Source organism: Macaca thibetana, chromosome 2 (genome assembly GCF_024542745.1).
Source record: "Macaca thibetana thibetana isolate TM-01 chromosome 2, ASM2454274v1, whole genome shotgun sequence".
Classification (NCBI taxonomy): Eukaryota; Metazoa; Chordata; class Mammalia; order Primates; family Cercopithecidae; genus Macaca; species Macaca thibetana.
Genome location: NC_065579.1, coordinates 44,907,136 through 44,926,839, shown reverse-complemented (window position 1 = coordinate 44,926,839; position 19,704 = coordinate 44,907,136). Strand labels below are relative to the sequence as shown.

Here is a 19,704-nt window from a genome sequence, read left to right as displayed (position 1 = left end):
ACTTTAAAAATTCAGGGAATAGGCCGGTAATCCGCCTGTAATCCCAGCACTTTGGGAGGCTGAGGCGGGCGGATCATGAGGTCAGGAGATCGAGACCATCCTGGCTAACAAGGTGAAACCCTGTCTCTACTAAAAATATAAAACATTAGCCCAGGGTGGTGGCAGGCGCCTGTAGTCCCAGCTACTTGGGAGGCTGAGGCAAGAGAATGGCGTGAACCTGGGAGGCGGAGCTTGCAGTGAGCCAGGATTGCGCCACTGTGTTCCAGCCTGGGCGACAGAGTGAGACTCCATCCAAAAAAAAAAAAAATTCAGGAAATATAACATTGTTGCCATCAAATTACCTAAGTTTTCCAACAGTGCTAATTTTTTTTTTTTTTTTTTTTTTTTTTTGAGATGGAGTCTCACGCTGTTGCCCAGGCTGGAGTGCAGTGGCGCGATCTCGGCTCACTGCAAGCTCCGCCTCCTGGGTTCACGCCATTCTGCTGCCTCAGCCTCCTGAGTAGCTAGGACTACAGGCGCCCGCCACTGCGCCCGGCTAATTTTTTGTATTTTTAGTAGAGACGGGGTTTCACTGTGGTCTCGATCTCCTGACCTTGTGATCCGCCCGCCTCGGCCTCCCAAAGTGCTGGGATTACAGGCTTGAGCCACCGCGCCCGGCCAGTGCTAATTTCTTATATTCAAATGGTAGAATTATGGGCAGTACTAATTTTTCAAAATCATTTTTATATGGTGTTTAAAATATGGGGAAAAGCATATGCTTATTAACCTAATTCATAAAGATGCCAGTTGTTTAAAACTCAGTTTTGTTTTATAGGTATTATCCTTATCATTATGCACCTTTCCTATCTGATATACGCAACATCAGTACACTCAGAATCCATTTTGAACTAGGAAAACCTTTTAAGCCGTTTGAACAGCTTCTTGCTGTACTTCCAGCAGCCAGCAAAAATTTACTTCCTACATGCTACCAGGTGGGCTTTAGAATTAAATGTTTTTATGTCCTTTTTGATATTTAGGACAAACAATAATACTCAAATTTATTTGGTGGCTAAATAGTTATTTTCACTTTTAAACTATAGTATTTGTTTAACAAGTCCCTTGAAAAGTAATTCCTTGATTTAAAGTTAGCTTTGTTTTGAAGATGCAAAGAAACTCTGTAAACCATTCAGAGCCTGGCTTCATTTTCAGCACCTTTTAACAGATTTTCAATTTGTCTTTACACTGAAGAAAGTAGACTAAAACAGACAAAATCTGAAGCTATCTACTTTGTCTAACATTTATAGATTCATTTCTCTTCCTTTTATTCTCTACCTTTTGGTACAGGGATGGTTCTAATAAGTCGTTTATCCCAACAGCAGTACTACCTCAGTATATGTTTGTTTTTAAACATTTTATTTATCAAATTGTGAAATAAAAAGCTTTCTTTGGTTAACATATTTCATGTAACAGGAGGAAAATATTTCAGGAGTGATAAGGTTACCAAAATTATGCTAAGCCTACTAAGGTGATTCTGAAGTTATACTTTGTATCATTCTTCGAGGGTAACAATCTGTTCTTTTAATTCCATGGTTTGGTCAGGAATTGGAGTAGACACACACACACCTTTTACTTCTTTAGCAGTGTCAGACTCCCTTCTGCATCTTTCTGAACCTTAACCCATTCTTGGTCCTGGCTTCCCTTTCTTCATAAGTTTCTTTGATTCTTTTTTTCCTGCCTTTGGATACAATATGCTTTAATACTCAACCACTCTGGACCAGCATGACCATGCAAGTGTTTTACAGTCTGTTTTATTGTACAGTGCCCATGCCATACTGGTTATTTTAAATATTTTGAGTATTACCCTGAGAGTATACTGCTTTATTTCCTTATGCTTTCTTTGTCTACCTCCATTATAAAGTCATAGAAATGTGTTATTGAACTATTTCTCTTTGATATTAGTGGTGCAGTGGTTCTTGGATTTTAGGATATTTTTCTTGTAAACTATCTTGGATGTCACATTACTTAATGGAATCAGTTCTTCATGACATGAAAGTGAATTGTCAATTTGAGGCTAAAAATAGAGGACTACTAGATGCCTTTTAGGTGAACTGAATGAAGTCTGAATAGAAAAACAATTTAGCTGTGTGTCTTGTAGAGTGAAAAAAACAAGAAAAACTAATTTAAAATGAATGTTGAGAGTAAGGATGACTTTGCTACATAACTAGGTTAGTAAAATATGTAAATGAGGAGTAGCAGTGAAATCAGAATTCTTATAGTTGAAAATCAAAATATAGCAAGTATATCGTGACATATCTAAGATACAAAAATTTAGTTTGCTTATAAATTTTAAACTAACATGAGGAAATATTATAAATACATTAACAAAAAGCTATATTGATATTGGTTCTTATATTTCTATTATGCTATTTTATATTTTCACAGCATTTGATGACCAGTGAAGACTCACCAATTATAGAATATTACCCACCTGATTTTAAAACTGACCTAAATGGGAAACAACAGGAATGGGAAGCTGTGGTGTTAATCCCTTTTATTGATGAGGTCAGTGCATGAAATAATCATTACATACACATATATTCTTAATCAGAGACTATTTCACATAAGTTAATGAGCAATGGATTTTAATCACCATTTATGTTTTGTTCATGAGATTTAACTACCCTCTTCATTATGTGCATAAAAACTTCTAGGTATGCTAATTATAATAAGGCTGAAGTGGCTTTACTGTTATTAGACAAAGTAGTCTTCAGAACAAGGAGTAATATTACCAGAGATAAAGAGATGTTTTATACAGATAAAAGAGTTCAGTTCAAGAAGACATAAAAATCCTAAATATATGGTACCTCATAAGGAGCCTAAAATACATGAAACAAAAATTATCAGAATTATAGCTAGAAATTTCAACACTTTTCTCTGAGGAATAACACAAGAGGACAAAAATTCAATAAGGATAAAGAAGATTTGAATAATGCTATAAGCCTATTCATAAAATTAAATTAGAAATAGTAACAAAGATCTGGGGAATCCCCATATGTTTTGAAACTGAATAGCACACTTCTAAATAACCTATGATGAAAGAAGAAATTAAAAGAAAAATTAGAAAATATTTTGATCTGAATGATAATTAAAATACAATACATCATAATTGGGGCTGAGCGTGGTAGCACACACCTGTTATCCCAACACTTTGGGAGGCCAAGACGGGAGGATTGCTTTTTTTCCCCTCAGGAAAGAAAAAAAAAAAGGATCCATGGTCGGTAGGATATGACAAAAGCAGGGCTTAAAAGGAAATTTAAGGTTCTAGATATTTATGCTAAACAAGAAGAAGATTTAAAATAAACTACTTAAGCTTCTGCCTTAAGAAGATAAAAAAAGAAGAGCAAATTAAACTCAAGCAGAATGAGGGAAATAAAAAGAAGCAGAAATTTACAGAAAATGAACAAACAATGGAGAAAAATTAATGACATCAAAAGTTGGTTCTTTGAAAAGATTAATAAAGTCAGTAAATCCTACCTAAACTAATCAAGAAAGTTAAATAAAAGTGAGGAAGACAGACATAAATTGCCAATATTGGGAATGAAAGGAGATATCTTACAGTTCCTACATATAGTAAAAGGATAGTTAAGGAATGTTATGATCAAACTTTATGTCAACAAATTCAGCAACCTAGATGAAGTGAACATATTTCATCACAACTTAGCAAAACTCACAGAAAAAAATATACAAATCCGAATAGTCTTTTATATATTCTAGGCCCAGATGTCTTCACTTGTGAATTCTAGCAAACCTTTAAGAAATAATGCCAATCTTTTTGTGTGTGTGTGTGAGATGGAGTCTTGCCCTGTTTCCCAGGCTGGAGTGCAGTGGCACTATCTCCGCTCGCTGCAAGCTCTGCCTCCTGGGTTCACGCCATTCTCCTGCCTCAGCCTCCCGAGTAGCTGGGACTACAGGCGCCCACCACCAAGCCCAGCTAATTTTTTGTACTTTTAGTAGAGACGGGGTTTCACTGTGTTAGCCAGGATAGCCTCGATCTCCTGACCTCATGATCCGTCCGCCTCACCCTCCCAAAGTGCTGGGATTACAGGCGTTAGCCACTGTGCCTGGCTGAAATAATGCCAGTTTTACACAGTTTCAGAAAATAGAAGAAAGGAAATTGCTTCCCAACATTTTATTAGACTAGCATATTCCAGATACTCAAATTTGACATGGCGTTAAAAGAAATGAAAATTCTGACTGATACTCCTCCTAAAAGTAGATGCAAAAACTCCTAAGAAAGTAACATGAGGCCAGGCACGGTGGCTCATGCCTGTAATCTCAGCACTTTGGGAGGCCGAGGCAGGCGGATCACAAGATCAGGAGATCAAGACCATCCTGGCTAACACGATGAAATCCCGTCTCCACTAAAAATACCAAAAATTAGCAGGGCGTGGTGGCGGGCGCTTGTAGTCCCAGCTTCTTGGGAGGCTGAGGCAGGAGAATTGCTTGAACCCTCAGAGGCAGAGATTGCAGTGAGCAGAGATCCCACCACTGTACTCTAGCCTGGACAACAGAGCCAGACTCCATCTCAAAAACAAACAAACAAAAAACATGAGATAGAATCTGGCAGTGTATAAGAAGGGTAATACTCATGACCAAATGGGATTTATTTTAGAAATACAAGGTTACTTTGTGGTGTAATTTACCACATTATCAGTATTCAACATCCAGTTTTTTTTTTCCACCTTCCACTATCTGACCAAGAATATTTTTTTCATAAACACCCAATTTTAATAGAAATGTTCAACAAACAGGGATAACGAGAAACTTCCTCAACCTTATGATAAAGGCATATAAAAAATCTTACTGCAAACAACATACTTAATAGTAAAAGAAGGACCATTTTCCTGTAAAGTCAAGAATAGGACAAGATGTCCATTCTAACCACTTCTTTCTAACGTTTTACTGGAGGTCTAGTGTGTTAAGATGAAGAAAATAAGTAAAATTGTTTTTATTTGCAGGTGGCATTATTTATGTAAAAATTCTAAGGAATCTTCAAAAGAGAAACTGATACGTAACTTTAGCAAGGTTACAGAGTGTAAGATCTGTACAAAAACTAACTATTTCCATATACTAGCAACAAACCATTTGAAAATACAAAACTTTTAAGAAGCTTAAAGATTCTGCTTAAAATAGCATTTAAAAATATACACAGCTATAAACTTAACAACCTATGTGGAAGCCCTCTACCCTGAAAGAGATGGAAAACCTAAATAGATGAAGGGATTATATCATGTTCATGGATTTGAAGACTTAATATTATCAAGGTGTATGTCCTCCTCAATTTGATATTTAAACTCAATCCCAGTGAAAATCCTAGCAGGTTTTTATGTAATCGAAAATATGATTCTAAAGTTTTTATAAGATTGCAAAGGAGAAAACCAAAACAATCCATATAAAGAACAGTGTTGAAGGACTTACATTACCTGATTTCCAGACTTACCATGAAGCCACATTAATCAAGACACTGTGTTATTGGTATAGCAATAAGCAAATAGATAAATTGGAACAGAAATAATCCACCCAAATATATGTTTACGCCGTTAATTCATCTTCAATTAAGGCACCAAAGCATTCAGTGAGTAAAGAAAGTGCTTTTCAAAAGTTGGTGCTGGAACTACTGGCTGTATTTGTGAATAAAAGTGAATCTTGACCCATACCTCACACCATACACAAAACTTAATTCAAAATATGTCATAGATCTAAATGTATTAATAAAAGCTAAAACTATAAAACTTCTTGAAGCAAACTTAGGAGAAAATTTTGATCAAGATTCTGAAATCACTAACCATAAAAGAAAGAAATTGAGAAAATAGATTTCACCAAAATCAAAATATTTCCACTTATCAAATGGTGCTATTTTAAAAAGAGTAGGTAAGCCACAGACTAAGAGAAAAAAATATATGCAGAACATACACATGCATGGGACCGGTATCCAGAGTATATAACCAACATTTCCAACTCAAAGATATAGAACTCAGTTTTTTAAATGGGCAAAATATTTTTGAAGGACCATTTTCACAAAGCAAGATATACAAATAATAAGCAATGGAAAAGTGCTCAATATCATTAGGCATCAGGCAAATATAAATTAAAAACATGATAAGATACCACTGTACTATAATTTCGGTTGAATGGAAAAAACTTAAAAGGCAATACCCAATGTTGGCAAGAATGTGGAGCAGCTGGAATTTTTATACACTGCTAATGGGAGTATAAAATGGATAAAAGCACTTTTCATATCTATCTGGCAGTTTCTCATAAAGTAAATTATACACCTACCCTAGGACCCAGCAATTCCATTCTTAGATATTTACCAAGAGGAGGGGAAAGTATGTTTAAAAAATGTTTTTTGTACAAGACTATTCATAATAACTAAACTGGAAACCACCCAATACCAGTCCACAGGACAATAGATAAGTAAATTGTGGTACAGATTAAGCATCCCTAATCTGAAAATCAGAAATTTGAAATGCTCCAAAAATTAGAAATTTTGAGCATCAACCTGATGCCGCAAATGGAAAATCTATACCTGGCATCATGGGATGGGTTGCAGTCAAAATGCAGGTACACAACACACAGCTTAATTGCATCCCAAGGGATAGAAGACCCTCCCAGCCCTCTTCAGCTGCAATATACCTTTTCTGCACACACCCAGATTCCCCCACCTAAGCACACCCACAAAGGGTAATAAAATGGCACATGTGTAGGCCAGATGCACCAATGGGAGGTTCCCCACAATGCCCCAAATGGGGCCCAGGCCTATGTGCATTACTCACTGTGTTATTTTGCTTATTCTTTGTTCTGGTGTGAAGATAATGTTGACAGTGTCAAAAAGGACTGCAGCTACCCCTATGGGTGTTGGTGTCAAGAAAAATAGGAAGCATTTATGTTTTCCTGTAGCATAGAAAGTCAAGTTGTTGGAGAAACTTGACAACGGTGTAAGTGTGAACTGTCTTTTAGAAGAGTATGATATTATAATGTCCATATATGACCTGAAGAAACAGAAGGGTGAGCTGTTAGCATTCTGTGCTGAAAGTGATGAGCAGAAGTTAATGAAAAAGCGAATACTGCATAAAGCTACAAATGAGGATATCAATCATGTATTGAAGTACTACATTTGTCAGCACTGCTGTGAATACATGCCATTTAATGGCAGGCTGATAATGAAACAAACAGATCTATCACAGTGAACTGGAAATTGGAGAGAAGTGTGAACATTCAACATACTGGTTGCAAAAGTTTAAAAAAAGACGTAACGCTCTCGTCAGTGTACATATGCTTTAAAAAACTGGAATGATACAGAGAAGATTAGCATGGCCCTTGCGCAAGCATGACATACAAATTCATGAAGCATTCCATACTAAAAAATAGTAATAATAAAAATGAAAAAGTAGGCTGGGCACAGTGCCTCATGCCTGTAATCCCAGCACTTTGGGAGGCTGAGTTGGGCAGATCACTTGAGGTCAGGAGTTCAAGACCAGCCTGGCCAACATGGTGAAACCCCGACCGTACTAAAAATACAAAAATTAGCCCTGTTGGTGGTTCACGCCTGTAGTCCCAGCTACTCAGGAGGCTGAGGCATGGCAATTACTTGAATCCAGGAGATGGAGGTTGCAGTGAGCCGAGATTGTGCCACTGCACTCTAGCCTGGGTGATAGAGTGAGACTCCATCTCAAAAATAAATAAATTTAAAAAGTCACAGCACTGAACTTGTAAATAGGATGATAAAGCACCTGCTTATCATGAAGTAAGAGAAATTCATTGACACGTTTGCCACGGTCTTTGCTAGTGATGTCAGAACAAGTCTGTAATGCTGATGAAACATTACCGTTTGGGCATTTTTGCCCTAGAAAGACACTGACTGCGGCTGATGAAACAGCCCTTCCAAGAATTAAAGATGCCAAGGACCAAATAACTGTGCTGGGTTTTGCTTATGCAGCAGGCATGCATAAGTGTAAACTTGCTGTGATAGGCAAAAGCTTGCGTTCTCACTGTTTTCAAGGTGTTAATTTAATACCAATCCATTATTATGCTGATAAAAAGGCATGGATCACCAGGGACATCTTTTCAGATTGATTTCACAAACATTTTGTACCAGCAGCTTGTGCTCACTGTAGGGAAGCTGACTGGATGATGACTGCAAGATTTTGTTATATCTTGACAACTGTTCTGCTCATCCTCCAGCTGAAATTCTCATCAAAAATAATGTTTATGGCTCACGCCTGTAATCTCAACACTTTGGGAGGATTGCCTGAGCCCAGGAATTCAAGCCCACCCTGGGCAACATAGCAAGACCCAACCTCTACCCCTCCAAAAAAAATTAACTGGATATTGTGGTGTATGCCTGTATTCCCAACTGCCTGGAAGGCTGAAGTGAGAGGATCGCTTGAGCCCAGGAGGTCGAGGCTGCAGTGAGCCATGATTGCCTCACTGCACTCCAGCGTGGGTGTCAGAGCAAATCCCTGTCTCAAAACATGAACAAAAATGTTTATGCCTTTTTGCCATGTACTTTTCCCAAATATGACTTTATTAATTCAGCCGTGTCACCAGTCATATCCAAAAAATTATTGCCAAGACCAGTGTCAAGAGGTTTCTGTCCTATGTTTTTTTCTAGTAGTTTTATACTTTAAGGTCTTAATGTTTAGGTTTTTAATCCATTTTTAGTTGATTTTGTTTATGGTAAGATAAAAGTCCAATTTTATTCTTCTGCATATGGATGTTCAGTTGTCACAACACCATTTATTGAAGAGGCAATCCTTGCCCTGTTGTGTGTTCTTGGCAACCTTGTCAAAAATCAGACGGCTATAAATTATGGATTTATTTCTGGGCTATTTTGTTCCATTGGTCTGTATGTCTTATTGAAAATACTTTTATGTATGTTTACCTTTTGCATTTTCTCTTTTGTAATTTGCTTGTTTTATTCTTTCCCCCATTTTTCTTTCTTTTTTTCTTTTGATTTTTAGCTACTTTGTATATTAGAAATAGTTTTCCCCAGTATCACATCTGTCTCTTGATTTGTATATGGCATTTTCTGTCATATACATTATCTTTTACTTAAAAAATGTCTTTCCCCTTAAGGCTGTTAGGTTTTTTTCTGTCTTCCTTAAATAAAAGTTTATCACACTAAATTATCAATACCACCTAGATTTTCTTCTGATACATTTATTATTTTGTTATTGGGATACTTGCTTTTATATATGGTAGGAAGTTCAGAATTGTATGTGTTTTTTTTCCAGCTGGATAGCTAGTTAGGACATTATTATTTAAATACCTAAAGGACTGTGTTTTGGCATAGATTTGGGTCTATTATTGAACTCTTATCTATTCTGTTCTTCTGGTCTGTGGGTCTCTTGTAGTGTCAGTACTAGTGTTTTGATTACAGTAGCTTTATCAAAAGTGATAGGATCTGGTAAGACAAGTCCCAGGTTACTTTTTACTGTTCATACATTCATTCTTCTATATTAACACTGGTATCTTACCCTTTTTTTAAAAAAAAAAAGATATTTTAAATCATTAATATCCTGATTGGAATTACTTTAAATGTATAAGTTAATTTGGACAGATGGACGGTGCTATACTACTACAGAATTTGTAAAGAGATTAATGCTCTGTGAATTATGATATAATAATTATAATAGATTCACACTTAAAATTTTATTTTCTGCTGCCTTGCTTATTTGCACGTTAGTGGCTACTGTTGGGGTAATAGCTTCAGAGGACTTTGCAGTGGCAGCGGTATTCTAGGGCCCTTTGAAACAACAAATAGCATATTTTTCATGCAATGAAATGGAAGAGTTTCATTAGTTAAGATTTTGTTTTTCAAGAGCACAAATGGTTATACTGTATATGGAAGAAAAAGACTTACTCTGTTTGTTGAGATTACAGAATTTTTATTCTTTTAACCCTTCTTGTCAATCCTTATATTCAGAAGCGATTATTGGAAGCCATGGAGACATGTAACCACTCCCTCAAAAAAGAAGAGAGGAAAAGAAACCAACATAGTGAGTGCCTAATGTGCTGGTATGATAGAGACACAGAGTTTGTCTATCCTTCTCCATGGCCAGAAAAGTTCCCTGCCATAGAACGGTGTTGTACAAGGTAATGTTACTTGGTAATTTTTCAACAACAAAAGAGTCCTCCTAACACAAGGGTGCGAGAAGTAGGGGAGAGGGAGCTTTGAATATCTGTTTGGAGAATTAGCAAATAGTCTATGACAGTTATAGTCAATTGATAATCAGTGAGTTACATCTAACTTGCCAAGGATCTAAGGATCTCTCACACTTGTGTCTATAATTCTCTACTTTGGTCAGATTCTGCATTTCTCTTTCCTTCTTCTATTAAAAGCGTTTGAATTTTTTCTCTCTAATGTATATCCCTGCATTTTGTCTCCCTCGAATGGATATGTGAATTTTTGTTTTCATTGTCAATGTCTCTGCTCCCAGCATTATTTGGTAATGCTGTGACATTGATGATTATACCCCCCAGCCACCCAACTAGAAAGACGGAAATAAGAAATAAAGAGCTCCATTTTTTTCTCTTCATTACTTCCTTGTTTTTTCTCTTCTCTCACCTTCCCTGCAGATAATCTACCTAGATGGCAATTCAGTGGCAAATAAAGTAAACATCTCTCAGTTACAACTTTTCCTTTTGTTAAAGGAAAGAGAAGGATAAAATAGGCATTATAAAATGTTTATTTTCCATCCTGGGTTTTGGAACATGGAGGATATAGAGATTTGTGTTACGTGTCATATTTTCTCTTAAAACTTATATATACAGTTTTGTTTTAGATTAATGGGGAAGATCTCAACTTAGTAATCTACAGGGATGATTGTGTCTAGACCAATAACAGTGGAGAGGCTGGTTATCTGCTTGTGTTTTCTTCATCTGGAACTTATTGTCATTCTCTTCTTTAAAAAGAAGGATGAACCTTACAAAATATTCAAGGGAAAGTTTAAAAACTGTAATTGTTTGTAATGTATTAATTTTAAATTAAATACCTTGATTTATTTTCTAGGTATAAAATAATATCGTTAGATGCTTGGCGTGTAGACATAAACAAAAACAAAATAACCAGAGTTGACCAGAAGGCATTATATTTCTGTGGATTTCCTACTCTGAAACACATCAAACACAAAGTCAGTGGCTATTTAATTCAGAATTTTTTCACTTCTATGAAGTGTGAAGTGATTGTAGAGAAAGAATTAAAATTAAATTCTTTGAATTTTTTTAAAGTTTTTTTTGAAGAAAAGTGGCGTTCAAGTATTCCAACAAAGCAGTCGTGGAGAAAACATGATGTTGGAAATCTTAGTGGATGCAGAATCAGATGAACTTGTAAGTATTTTATTTATCATTCATTTATTAGATGCTTATAATGTATTAAACTATAACTGCTGAGATGTTTATCAAGGAGGTATTATATGTTATAACTCTAGAAATTTGGAGCCTAAATAAGGATAAAGCAAAGAAACATTCATACAAATTAGATAATAGTTCAAGAACCTGTATCATTGTGACACAATGAATATGCAAATTTTCTAGAAATTTTAAAAAGGAGACAAGCTATGTAAACCAAAAGTTGAGTATAAACTTGTAAATGAGAATAGGCTTGAGCTGAGTACTGAAAAAACAGGTTAGGACAAAGAAAAGGAGGGGAAGGCATTCTAGTAGAAAGAAATATCATGAGCCAGTCATTTCAGTAAAAAATGTGATATATTATTGTTTTTAACCTTTTTGTGTGTCTGAACTATTTCTTAACACTTATTCTTTTCTTTAGAATAAATGTGATATATTTGAGTAGAAGGAATAAATAAGCCTTATTGAAGCCGAGGATTTGTGTTTGGAAATAGTAGAAGATAAGGGTGAAAAATCAGATTGAGGCTAGATTATGGAGAACCTTGAGTACCAGGCTAAGGCGTTTGGACTTATTTTCCCATGACCATTATCTTGAAATTGGTATTTTCATAAAGATTAATTTGGTGGCTGTATAATAAACTAAATTGCACAAAAGAGAAATTGAAGAAAGCGGGAAAGCTTGTAGATATAGCATCAGGTGATAGAGACATAAACTGTGGAAGTAGCGATAGATCTAGATGAACAATACGAAGTAAAACTGATAGGTTTCATTATTTGATCAAATACAGGGGGTGAAAAGAGAAACTATTAATAGTAAATGTGACTGAGATATCCCTGCTAATTAACTTAAAAAACAAAAAACTGTAGTTTACTGGACTTGAAAAGTTAAAACAGGGGAGTTGATGGTTTAGGGGGACGAAACGAATAATAATGGAATTTTAAGGTGACACTAGGGTGTTTAACTGGAACTGCCTTGCCAGCCTTTCTTAACCAGTGTTCCACAAGATGTATAAGCCTTAATGCCCTAAGTCATTCATTGCAAGCAATACATTAACTTCTGTGCTTGTAGAACAGTAGGAGCTATGTACCATCCTTGAGAGAATAGAGAAAGTAGACATATTTTGTGTTCTCTGATTCAGGTGAAAAACCTGTTTAGAAAGGCTGTTTACGGCTGGACACGGTGGCTTATGTCTGTAATCCCAGCACTTTGGGAGGCTGAGGCGGGCAGATCATCTGAGATGAGGAATTGAAGACAAGCCTGGCCAACATGGTGAAACCCCGTCTCTACTGAAAATACAAAAATTAGCCGGGCGTGGTGGTGGGCGCCTGTAATCCCAGCTTCTCGGGAGGCTGAGGCAGGAGAATTGCTTGAACCCAGGAGGTGGAGGTTGCAGTGAGCCAAAATCACGCCATTGCACTCCAGCCTGGGTGACGAGAGCAAAACTCCATCTCAAAAAAGAAAAAAGAAAGGCTGTTTATGTACAGTTAAATACCTGGAGATAGAGCTTAGAGAGAGAGAAGGATATTCAAGTTGTCGACAGAGAATTGATCACTTTGAGGTTCATTTCGCTGAAGACAAGGTACATTGAGTGTTCATGGTCTCAGCATAAAGAAATACCCACAGTTATAAATGGTGGTGGTGAGGGAGCTGATAGAAATACAGAGGTAAGAAAGAATGATTCCAAAGTTAAATAGTACCACAGAAACATGGAGCAGAGGATGTAGGCTGCATAAATCTGAAGAAGAATAAAAACTCAAATAAGATCTGTGAATTTGTCTATTAGAACATCAATGTTGATGTTTGAAAATTCCATTTCAGTAGATTGGTGGAAGCAGAATTTCAGTTCCTGAGAACTAGGCTAAGATTGGGTAGACGGGAAGTAAAGGTAGCAAGTATTAAGCCCTTGGTCAATAAGTTATTTATTTATTTGTTTGTTTGTTTGTTTGTTTGTTTGATGGAGTCTCACTCTGTTGCCTAGGCTAGAGTGCAGTGGCACAATCTTGGCTCACTGCAACCTCCGCCTCCCGGGTTCAAGCTATTCTCCTGCATCAGCCTCCCAAGTAGCTGGGATTACAGGCACCCCCCCACCACGCCTGACTAATTTTTGTAGTTTTAGTAGAGTCAGGGTTTCACAATGTTGGCCAAGCTGGTCTCGAGCTCCCAACCTCAGGTGATCCACCTGCCTGGGCCTCCCAAAGTGCTGGAATGACAGGTGTGAGCCACCATGCCTGACCAAGAAGTTTATCATTGAAAGGGATGCCAGAAGCATAACTATAAATAAGAGAAGATGCAGCCAATGAATCCGATGAATCAAAATCCCTACCAAAGAAATGAGGGAGAGCTAATGGAGAAAGGAGGTTTTAAAGGCAGTGTAGAGGGAAAGGATGTTTATCATGACAGGACCCCATGTGACTTAATAAGGAATTTCACCTGGGGCTTAAATAAAAGGATTAATCTGGGAAAGGAAGACAACTGTTTCTTCAAAAACTAAAGGGAAGAGTGGGAGAATGAAATTAGAATTAGATATATAGAAGGGAAAATGATAACTGAGGGAGTCTAGTTTTAATGTTAAAACTGTTTTATCAGAATATGTGTTCTATTGTTTTGTATGTTCAAAGTTAGAAATGTCTAAATAGCAAAATAAAAGTTACCCCAAAAAAGCCTAAAAATAGTTATCTGTAATTATTAAAATAAATTATTAATAATGATTAAGGATAATAAACAGAAAAAAGATGAATGAACATTTGTATTTAAACTTCAGTTTCTATTGCAAAATTATTGCTGTCCAGCCAATATGGTTAAATTGAATTGGATAATATAGTTTCTTTTTTTCTTTTTTCTTTTTTCTTTTTTTTTTTTTGAGGCAGAGTCTCACTCTTTCACCCAGGCTGAAGTGCAGTGGCGCGATCTTGGCTCACTGCAACCTCTGCTGCCCAGGAGCGATTCTCCTGCCTCAGCCTCCTGACTAGCTGGAATTATAAGCACCTGTCAGTTACCGTGCCTGGCTAATTTTGTGTGTGTGTGCGTGTGTGTGTGTGTGTGCGTGTGTGTGTGTGTTTTTAGTAGAGACCGGGTTTCACCATCTTGGCCAGGCTGGTCTTGAACTTCTGACTTCGTGATCCACCTGCCTTGGCCTCCCAAAGTACTGGGATTACAGGCGTGAGCTGCAGCGTCCCCGGCCTACAGTTTCTTAAAACTAAAATTTTTTACCTAAAATATTATTTCCTACAGTATATTTGTAGAGTATTTTATGGTTTATGAAAGCTTTCATGTATATGATTTTCTCTTATCCTCAACGTTGTAAGGTAGATGTTATTCCTATTCCTCATAAAAGAAAACTGAGACTCAGTGGGATTAAATGATATGCCAAAGATTATTCTATAGCTGAAAAAGTGGTAGAACCCAAATTTGGACCTGTGTCTCCTGATTTTAAGTCTAATATTCTTTTTTCATCACACCAGCTATAAACTGAAATGAGATTGTATTTCTTAGATCCTGTTTTAAATAATTGACTACGTAATATGAAACAGTGAATAGTTCTTTTCTAGATATTTCTGCTGTTCTTTTTACTTTTCCCAGTTACCATAAAAAAATAAGCAAGATAATTAGAATGATAGAGTTTTTACACCTGGATGAAAGATGGAATTTTGTAAAGCAACTCATCCAACTTGTTCATTTTATTTATTTATTTTTGAGATGGAGTCTTGCTCTGTTGCCTAGCCTGGAGTGCAGTGGCGCAATCTCACCTCACTGCAACCTCCACCTCCCAGATTCAAGCGATTCTGCTGTCTCAGCCTCCGGGTAGCTGGGACTATGGCGTATGCCACCTCGCCTGGCTAATTTTTGTAATTTTAGTAGAGACAGGATTTCATCATGTTTGCCAAGCTGGTCTTGACCATCTGGGATTACAGGTGTGAGTCACTGCACCCAGCCCCAGCTTGTTTATTTTAGAATTTAAAAAACTTAAATGGAGATTGGAAAATTTTGCCTATGTAAAGTTTTCTCTTAGACCCGAAATCATGAATGAACTTTTTTGCTTTTACTTTAAGACCATAGAAAATGTAGCTTCATCAGTGCTCGGAAAATCTGTCTTTGTTAATTGGCCTCACCTTGAGGAAGCTAGAGTTGTGGCTGTATCAGATGGAGAAACTAAGTAAGTAAGATTTGATTTATAATTTTTCTAACATATATTTGCTTTGTTACTTTGATGGCTTTTATTGATTCATTTTTTTAACTGACAAAATTATATTAAGAACATTTACACGCTATACCAAAAATGAAAGTCTAACGACACCACTTGAAGTTCAAACACTATTGACAGTTTATTGTACCTCTCTTGAAACGTTTTAGATGCCTATGTTATTTTTTTCCCTTTTAATTGCTTGGAAGTTTTGTATCCTAATTCTTTTCTGAAAGTGGTTATCATTATATCACTTAGCAAGTATATTTCTCTTTTAGTCATTCATATAAATTTTATCTTGATTTCTTATATTTTATTTTTCATATGGCTAGAATTTTCTGAAATAATTTTTTTTCAGAGAAGATGGGTAGATATTATGGTTTTTTTATTTTGAGTTATTACACATCAAAAATGTTTTGTTTTTTTTTAATTCACACATAGGTTTCGAATTTTGGAGGCCCAGTTTCTTTTCCTTTTCTCTTAGAGCTCTGCATACATCTCTCCATTTATGTAGTGTTGATGAGAAGTCAGTGCCAGTATGGTTTTTTCCTTTATTGGCATCTGCTTTTGTATATGAAATCTTGAGGGTTTTTTTAATCGGAATTTAATTCCTCTACCTTTCTGATGAAGTCCAATTTATTAATTTTTTTATGCTTTTGATTTCATGTCTAAGAGCTCTTATTCCAGCCCTAGATCCTGAAGATTTTCTTTGAAAAGTTTTATAAGTTTACCTCATTTTACATGAAATCAGTAATCCATTTTGAATTAATTTTTGTATAAGGTATAAGGGGTAGATCTACTTTCATATATTTGTGTATGAATATTCAGTTGCTCCAACATCATTTGTTGAAAAGACTGTGCTTCCTCCATGTCTTTTTTTATGCCAATGACACATTAACACATTGGCTTGATTACCATGTTTTAAGTCTTAATTAAAATCAGGTAGTGTGATTCCTTCAACTTTACTTTTTTTTTTTTTCCAGAATTGTTTTAGCTATTTTAGGTCCTTTGCCTTTCCGTATAAATTTTATAATTCTCCTCTATCTCCAAAAAATCTTGGAGGGATTTTTATAGGAATTGTATTAAACCTATAGATCAATTTGGGGAGATTTAACTAAGTTGAATATTCTGATCCATGAACACAATATATCTCTTCATTTATTTAGATCTTTGATTTCTCTCTCAGTGTTTGGGTTTTTTTTTGTCATACTGATCAGGTACATGTTTTGTTAGACTTACGTAATTTTTCTTGGAGTGAGTATGAATGGTATTATGTTTTAAATTTGTTTCCCCTGCTAGTATATAAAAATACAGTTGATTTCTTATGTTGATTTTATATCTTAGAATATTTTTTTCTTTTCTATTTTATTTTTAGAGTTCAGGACAGCCAGTTATTTTGTAGAATTCTAGATTTACCCTGTTGTTTCCTTTTAGTGTCATTTAACTTTGTCCTCTATCCCACATATTTCCTGTAAGTTGGAAGTTAGGGTTAGTAGCTTAATTAGATTCAGGTTAAACTTTTTTGGGGAAAATACTTTATAGGGGCCAGGTGTGATGGCTCACACCTGTAATCGCAGCACTTCGGGAGGCCAAGGTGGGAGGATCTCTTGAGGCCAGGAGTTCAAGACCAGCCTGGGCATCATAGTGAGACTCTGTCTCTATGAAAAAATTAAAACATTAGCTAGGCATAGTGGCGTGCACCTGTAGTCCTAGCTGCTCAAGAGACTGAGGCAAGAGGATTGTTTGAGCCCAGAAGTTTGAGGCTGTAGCGAGCTATGATCACTCCATTGTATTCCAGCTTGGGTGACAGAATGAGACCCCGTCTCTTTAAAAAAAACAAAAAAACTTTTATAGATAATAATGCATACTTCTTATTGAATTTGTATTTTTTAACTCTTTAAAAATGTTTATTTTTATTATATGTTTAGTTTCTTAAAGAGAAAAAAATAATACGCTTTTTTTTTTTTTTTTTTAATTGAGATGGAGTCTCGCTCTGTCGCCCAGGCTGGAGTACAGTGGCGCGATCTCGGCTCGCTGCAAGCTCCGCCTCCCGGGTTCACGCCATTCTCCTGCCTCAGCCTCCCGAGTAGCTGGGACTGTGCCGCCACCACGTCTGGCAAATTTTTTTGTATTTTTAGCAGAGACGGGGTTTCACCATGTTAGCCAGGATGGTCTCAATCTCCTGACCTTGTGATCCGCCTGCCTCGGCCTCCCAAAGTGCTGGGATTACAGGCGTGAGCCACCGCGCCCGGCCTAATAATATGCTTTTAAATTTTATTGACTGACTGACTGACTGGGAGAGACAGGGTCTTGCTCTGTTGCCCCGAGTGCAGTGGCAGTCATAGCTCACTGCAACCTCAAACTTCGGGGCTCTAGTGATCCTCTCATCTTAGCTTCCCGAGTATCTGAGACTACAGATATGTGTTACCATACCTGGCATAGTTTTTTATTTTTCTCTGTAGAGACACTGTCTCAATATGTTGCCAGGTTGGTCTTGAATTTCTGGCCTCAAGCAATCCTCACATCTCGGCCTCCCAAAATGCTATGATCTGCATGAGCCCCCACACCCAACCTTAACACTTTTTGATACATAATAATTGTACATATTTGTAGAATACATGTGATATTTTGATCATGTATATAACATGTAATTTTCAAATTATCCATTACCTCAAACACTTACCATTTCTTTGTGTTGGGAACGTTTTCAATCTCTTCTAGCTATTTTCGAATATAGGACACTAAATTGTTAACTATAGTCAACCTACTGTTGCTACAGGACACTGGAACTTATTCCTTCTATCTGACTTTGTACTAACCAGCTTATCTTCTTCCTCTATACTTCCCATGCTTTTAAAATTTGAATGAAATTAAGCCCTCGTTCTGCAATTTATATTATAGTTTATAAAAAGAATTATAATTATTTTAGTTCTGTAATTTACATAACAGTTGTGGGATTTTTTGCTATTATACCATGTGAAAAAAAAATTTCATTTGGAAGACTCACACTGCTAGAACTCTATATTAAACCAGAACATTTTGGTTATATAGTTTTTATTTTAACTTTTAAGGTTTTACTTGGAAGAACCTCCAGGAACACAGAAGCTTTATTCAGGAAGAACTGCCCCACCATCTAAAGTGGTTCATCTTGGAGATAAAGAACAATCTAACTGGGCAAAGGAAGTACAAGGAATTTTAGAACAGTGAGTATCGTTAACAGTATTTAATATCATAGAACTAAAATCCACTTTAATGTACTTATTCTCTAACTTATTTTCCACTTAACATAGTAGTTACTCGGAATACTAATTACACCTTCATCCTGTGTTTGAAAGAAAGTAATGAGTTCTAGTTTAAAATGATATCTGATTAGCCGTAGTTACAGCCTTGCCCAGTTTGTCACTGACATACTTAATGAAGTATAGAAAAAAATTACAAACTCGTGTAATACTAGGAAGAACACTTAATGTATTGACTGATTTTGAGAGCTATTTTCACTAACTGTATAAGGCCATTGAATTGTTTGGCCACCTGTAAGTCATGAAAATTGGAAGAAAAACCCTCTTTTTTTCCTCATCTCCCGTTCCCCGTTCCCTTTACTCTCTTCCACCCAAGCCCTGTATTCCCCAGGGCTTAGAATGCAGCCAAACTGAGATGCTAACCCACCTTGGAATGCTGGTTTTCAGTATCATCAGAATGTTTTATGTCCCATGATCCCACACCAGCAGCATCTCTCTTTTGCCATCCAAACACAAGAATTCCCAAAACAAAAGCAGAATATGAGGGGCTGGCATTGGCACGTGAAATGTTGTTTTAAATGTTTATCCATAGCCTTCCTATCCATGGATAAGCTTTTGGAGAATTCAAGGATACTCCATCTAATTTTGGGGCTAATACCAGGCCACAGTATCCTTATTCAAAGATGAGTAAACTGGGAAAATGTTCAAAGACCATGAAAAACCATCAACACCAAAGGAGATAAACAGCTCTTGAGAGGTAGAACATATTTTTGCCTCCCAACGGTGTAAATTAGATACCCCATCATAGTTTACATCATTCTAAACTGTCTTTTGTAGCATATAAATAAAACCATAATAATAAACTTACTTGTATGATTAATAACTCTTTCTTT

The 19,704-nt window shown here is 36.3% G+C and overlaps 1 protein-coding gene and 1 pseudogene across 5 annotated transcripts in view; both read left to right on the top strand.

The window, feature by feature from the left end:
• XRN1 (5'-3' exoribonuclease 1) overlaps nt 1–19,704 on the top strand; it is a 137,188-nt gene that overhangs the window by 26,020 nt on the left and 91,464 nt on the right. For all 5 annotated transcript variants that reach the window (XM_050778105.1, XM_050778107.1, XM_050778106.1 and 2 more), the window contains 7 exons: nt 815–971; nt 2,422–2,541; nt 9,968–10,137; nt 11,054–11,174; nt 11,272–11,370; nt 15,442–15,545; nt 18,644–18,775. In XM_050778105.1, coding sequence (XP_050634062.1) covers nt 815–971; nt 2,422–2,541; nt 9,968–10,137; nt 11,054–11,174; nt 11,272–11,370; nt 15,442–15,545; nt 18,644–18,775 — 903 coding nt within the window. The remainder of the gene's footprint in view (nt 1–814; nt 972–2,421; nt 2,542–9,967; nt 10,138–11,053; nt 11,175–11,271; nt 11,371–15,441; nt 15,546–18,643; nt 18,776–19,704) is intronic.
• Nucleotides 7,307–7,404, top strand: LOC126949432 (uncharacterized; annotated as a pseudogene).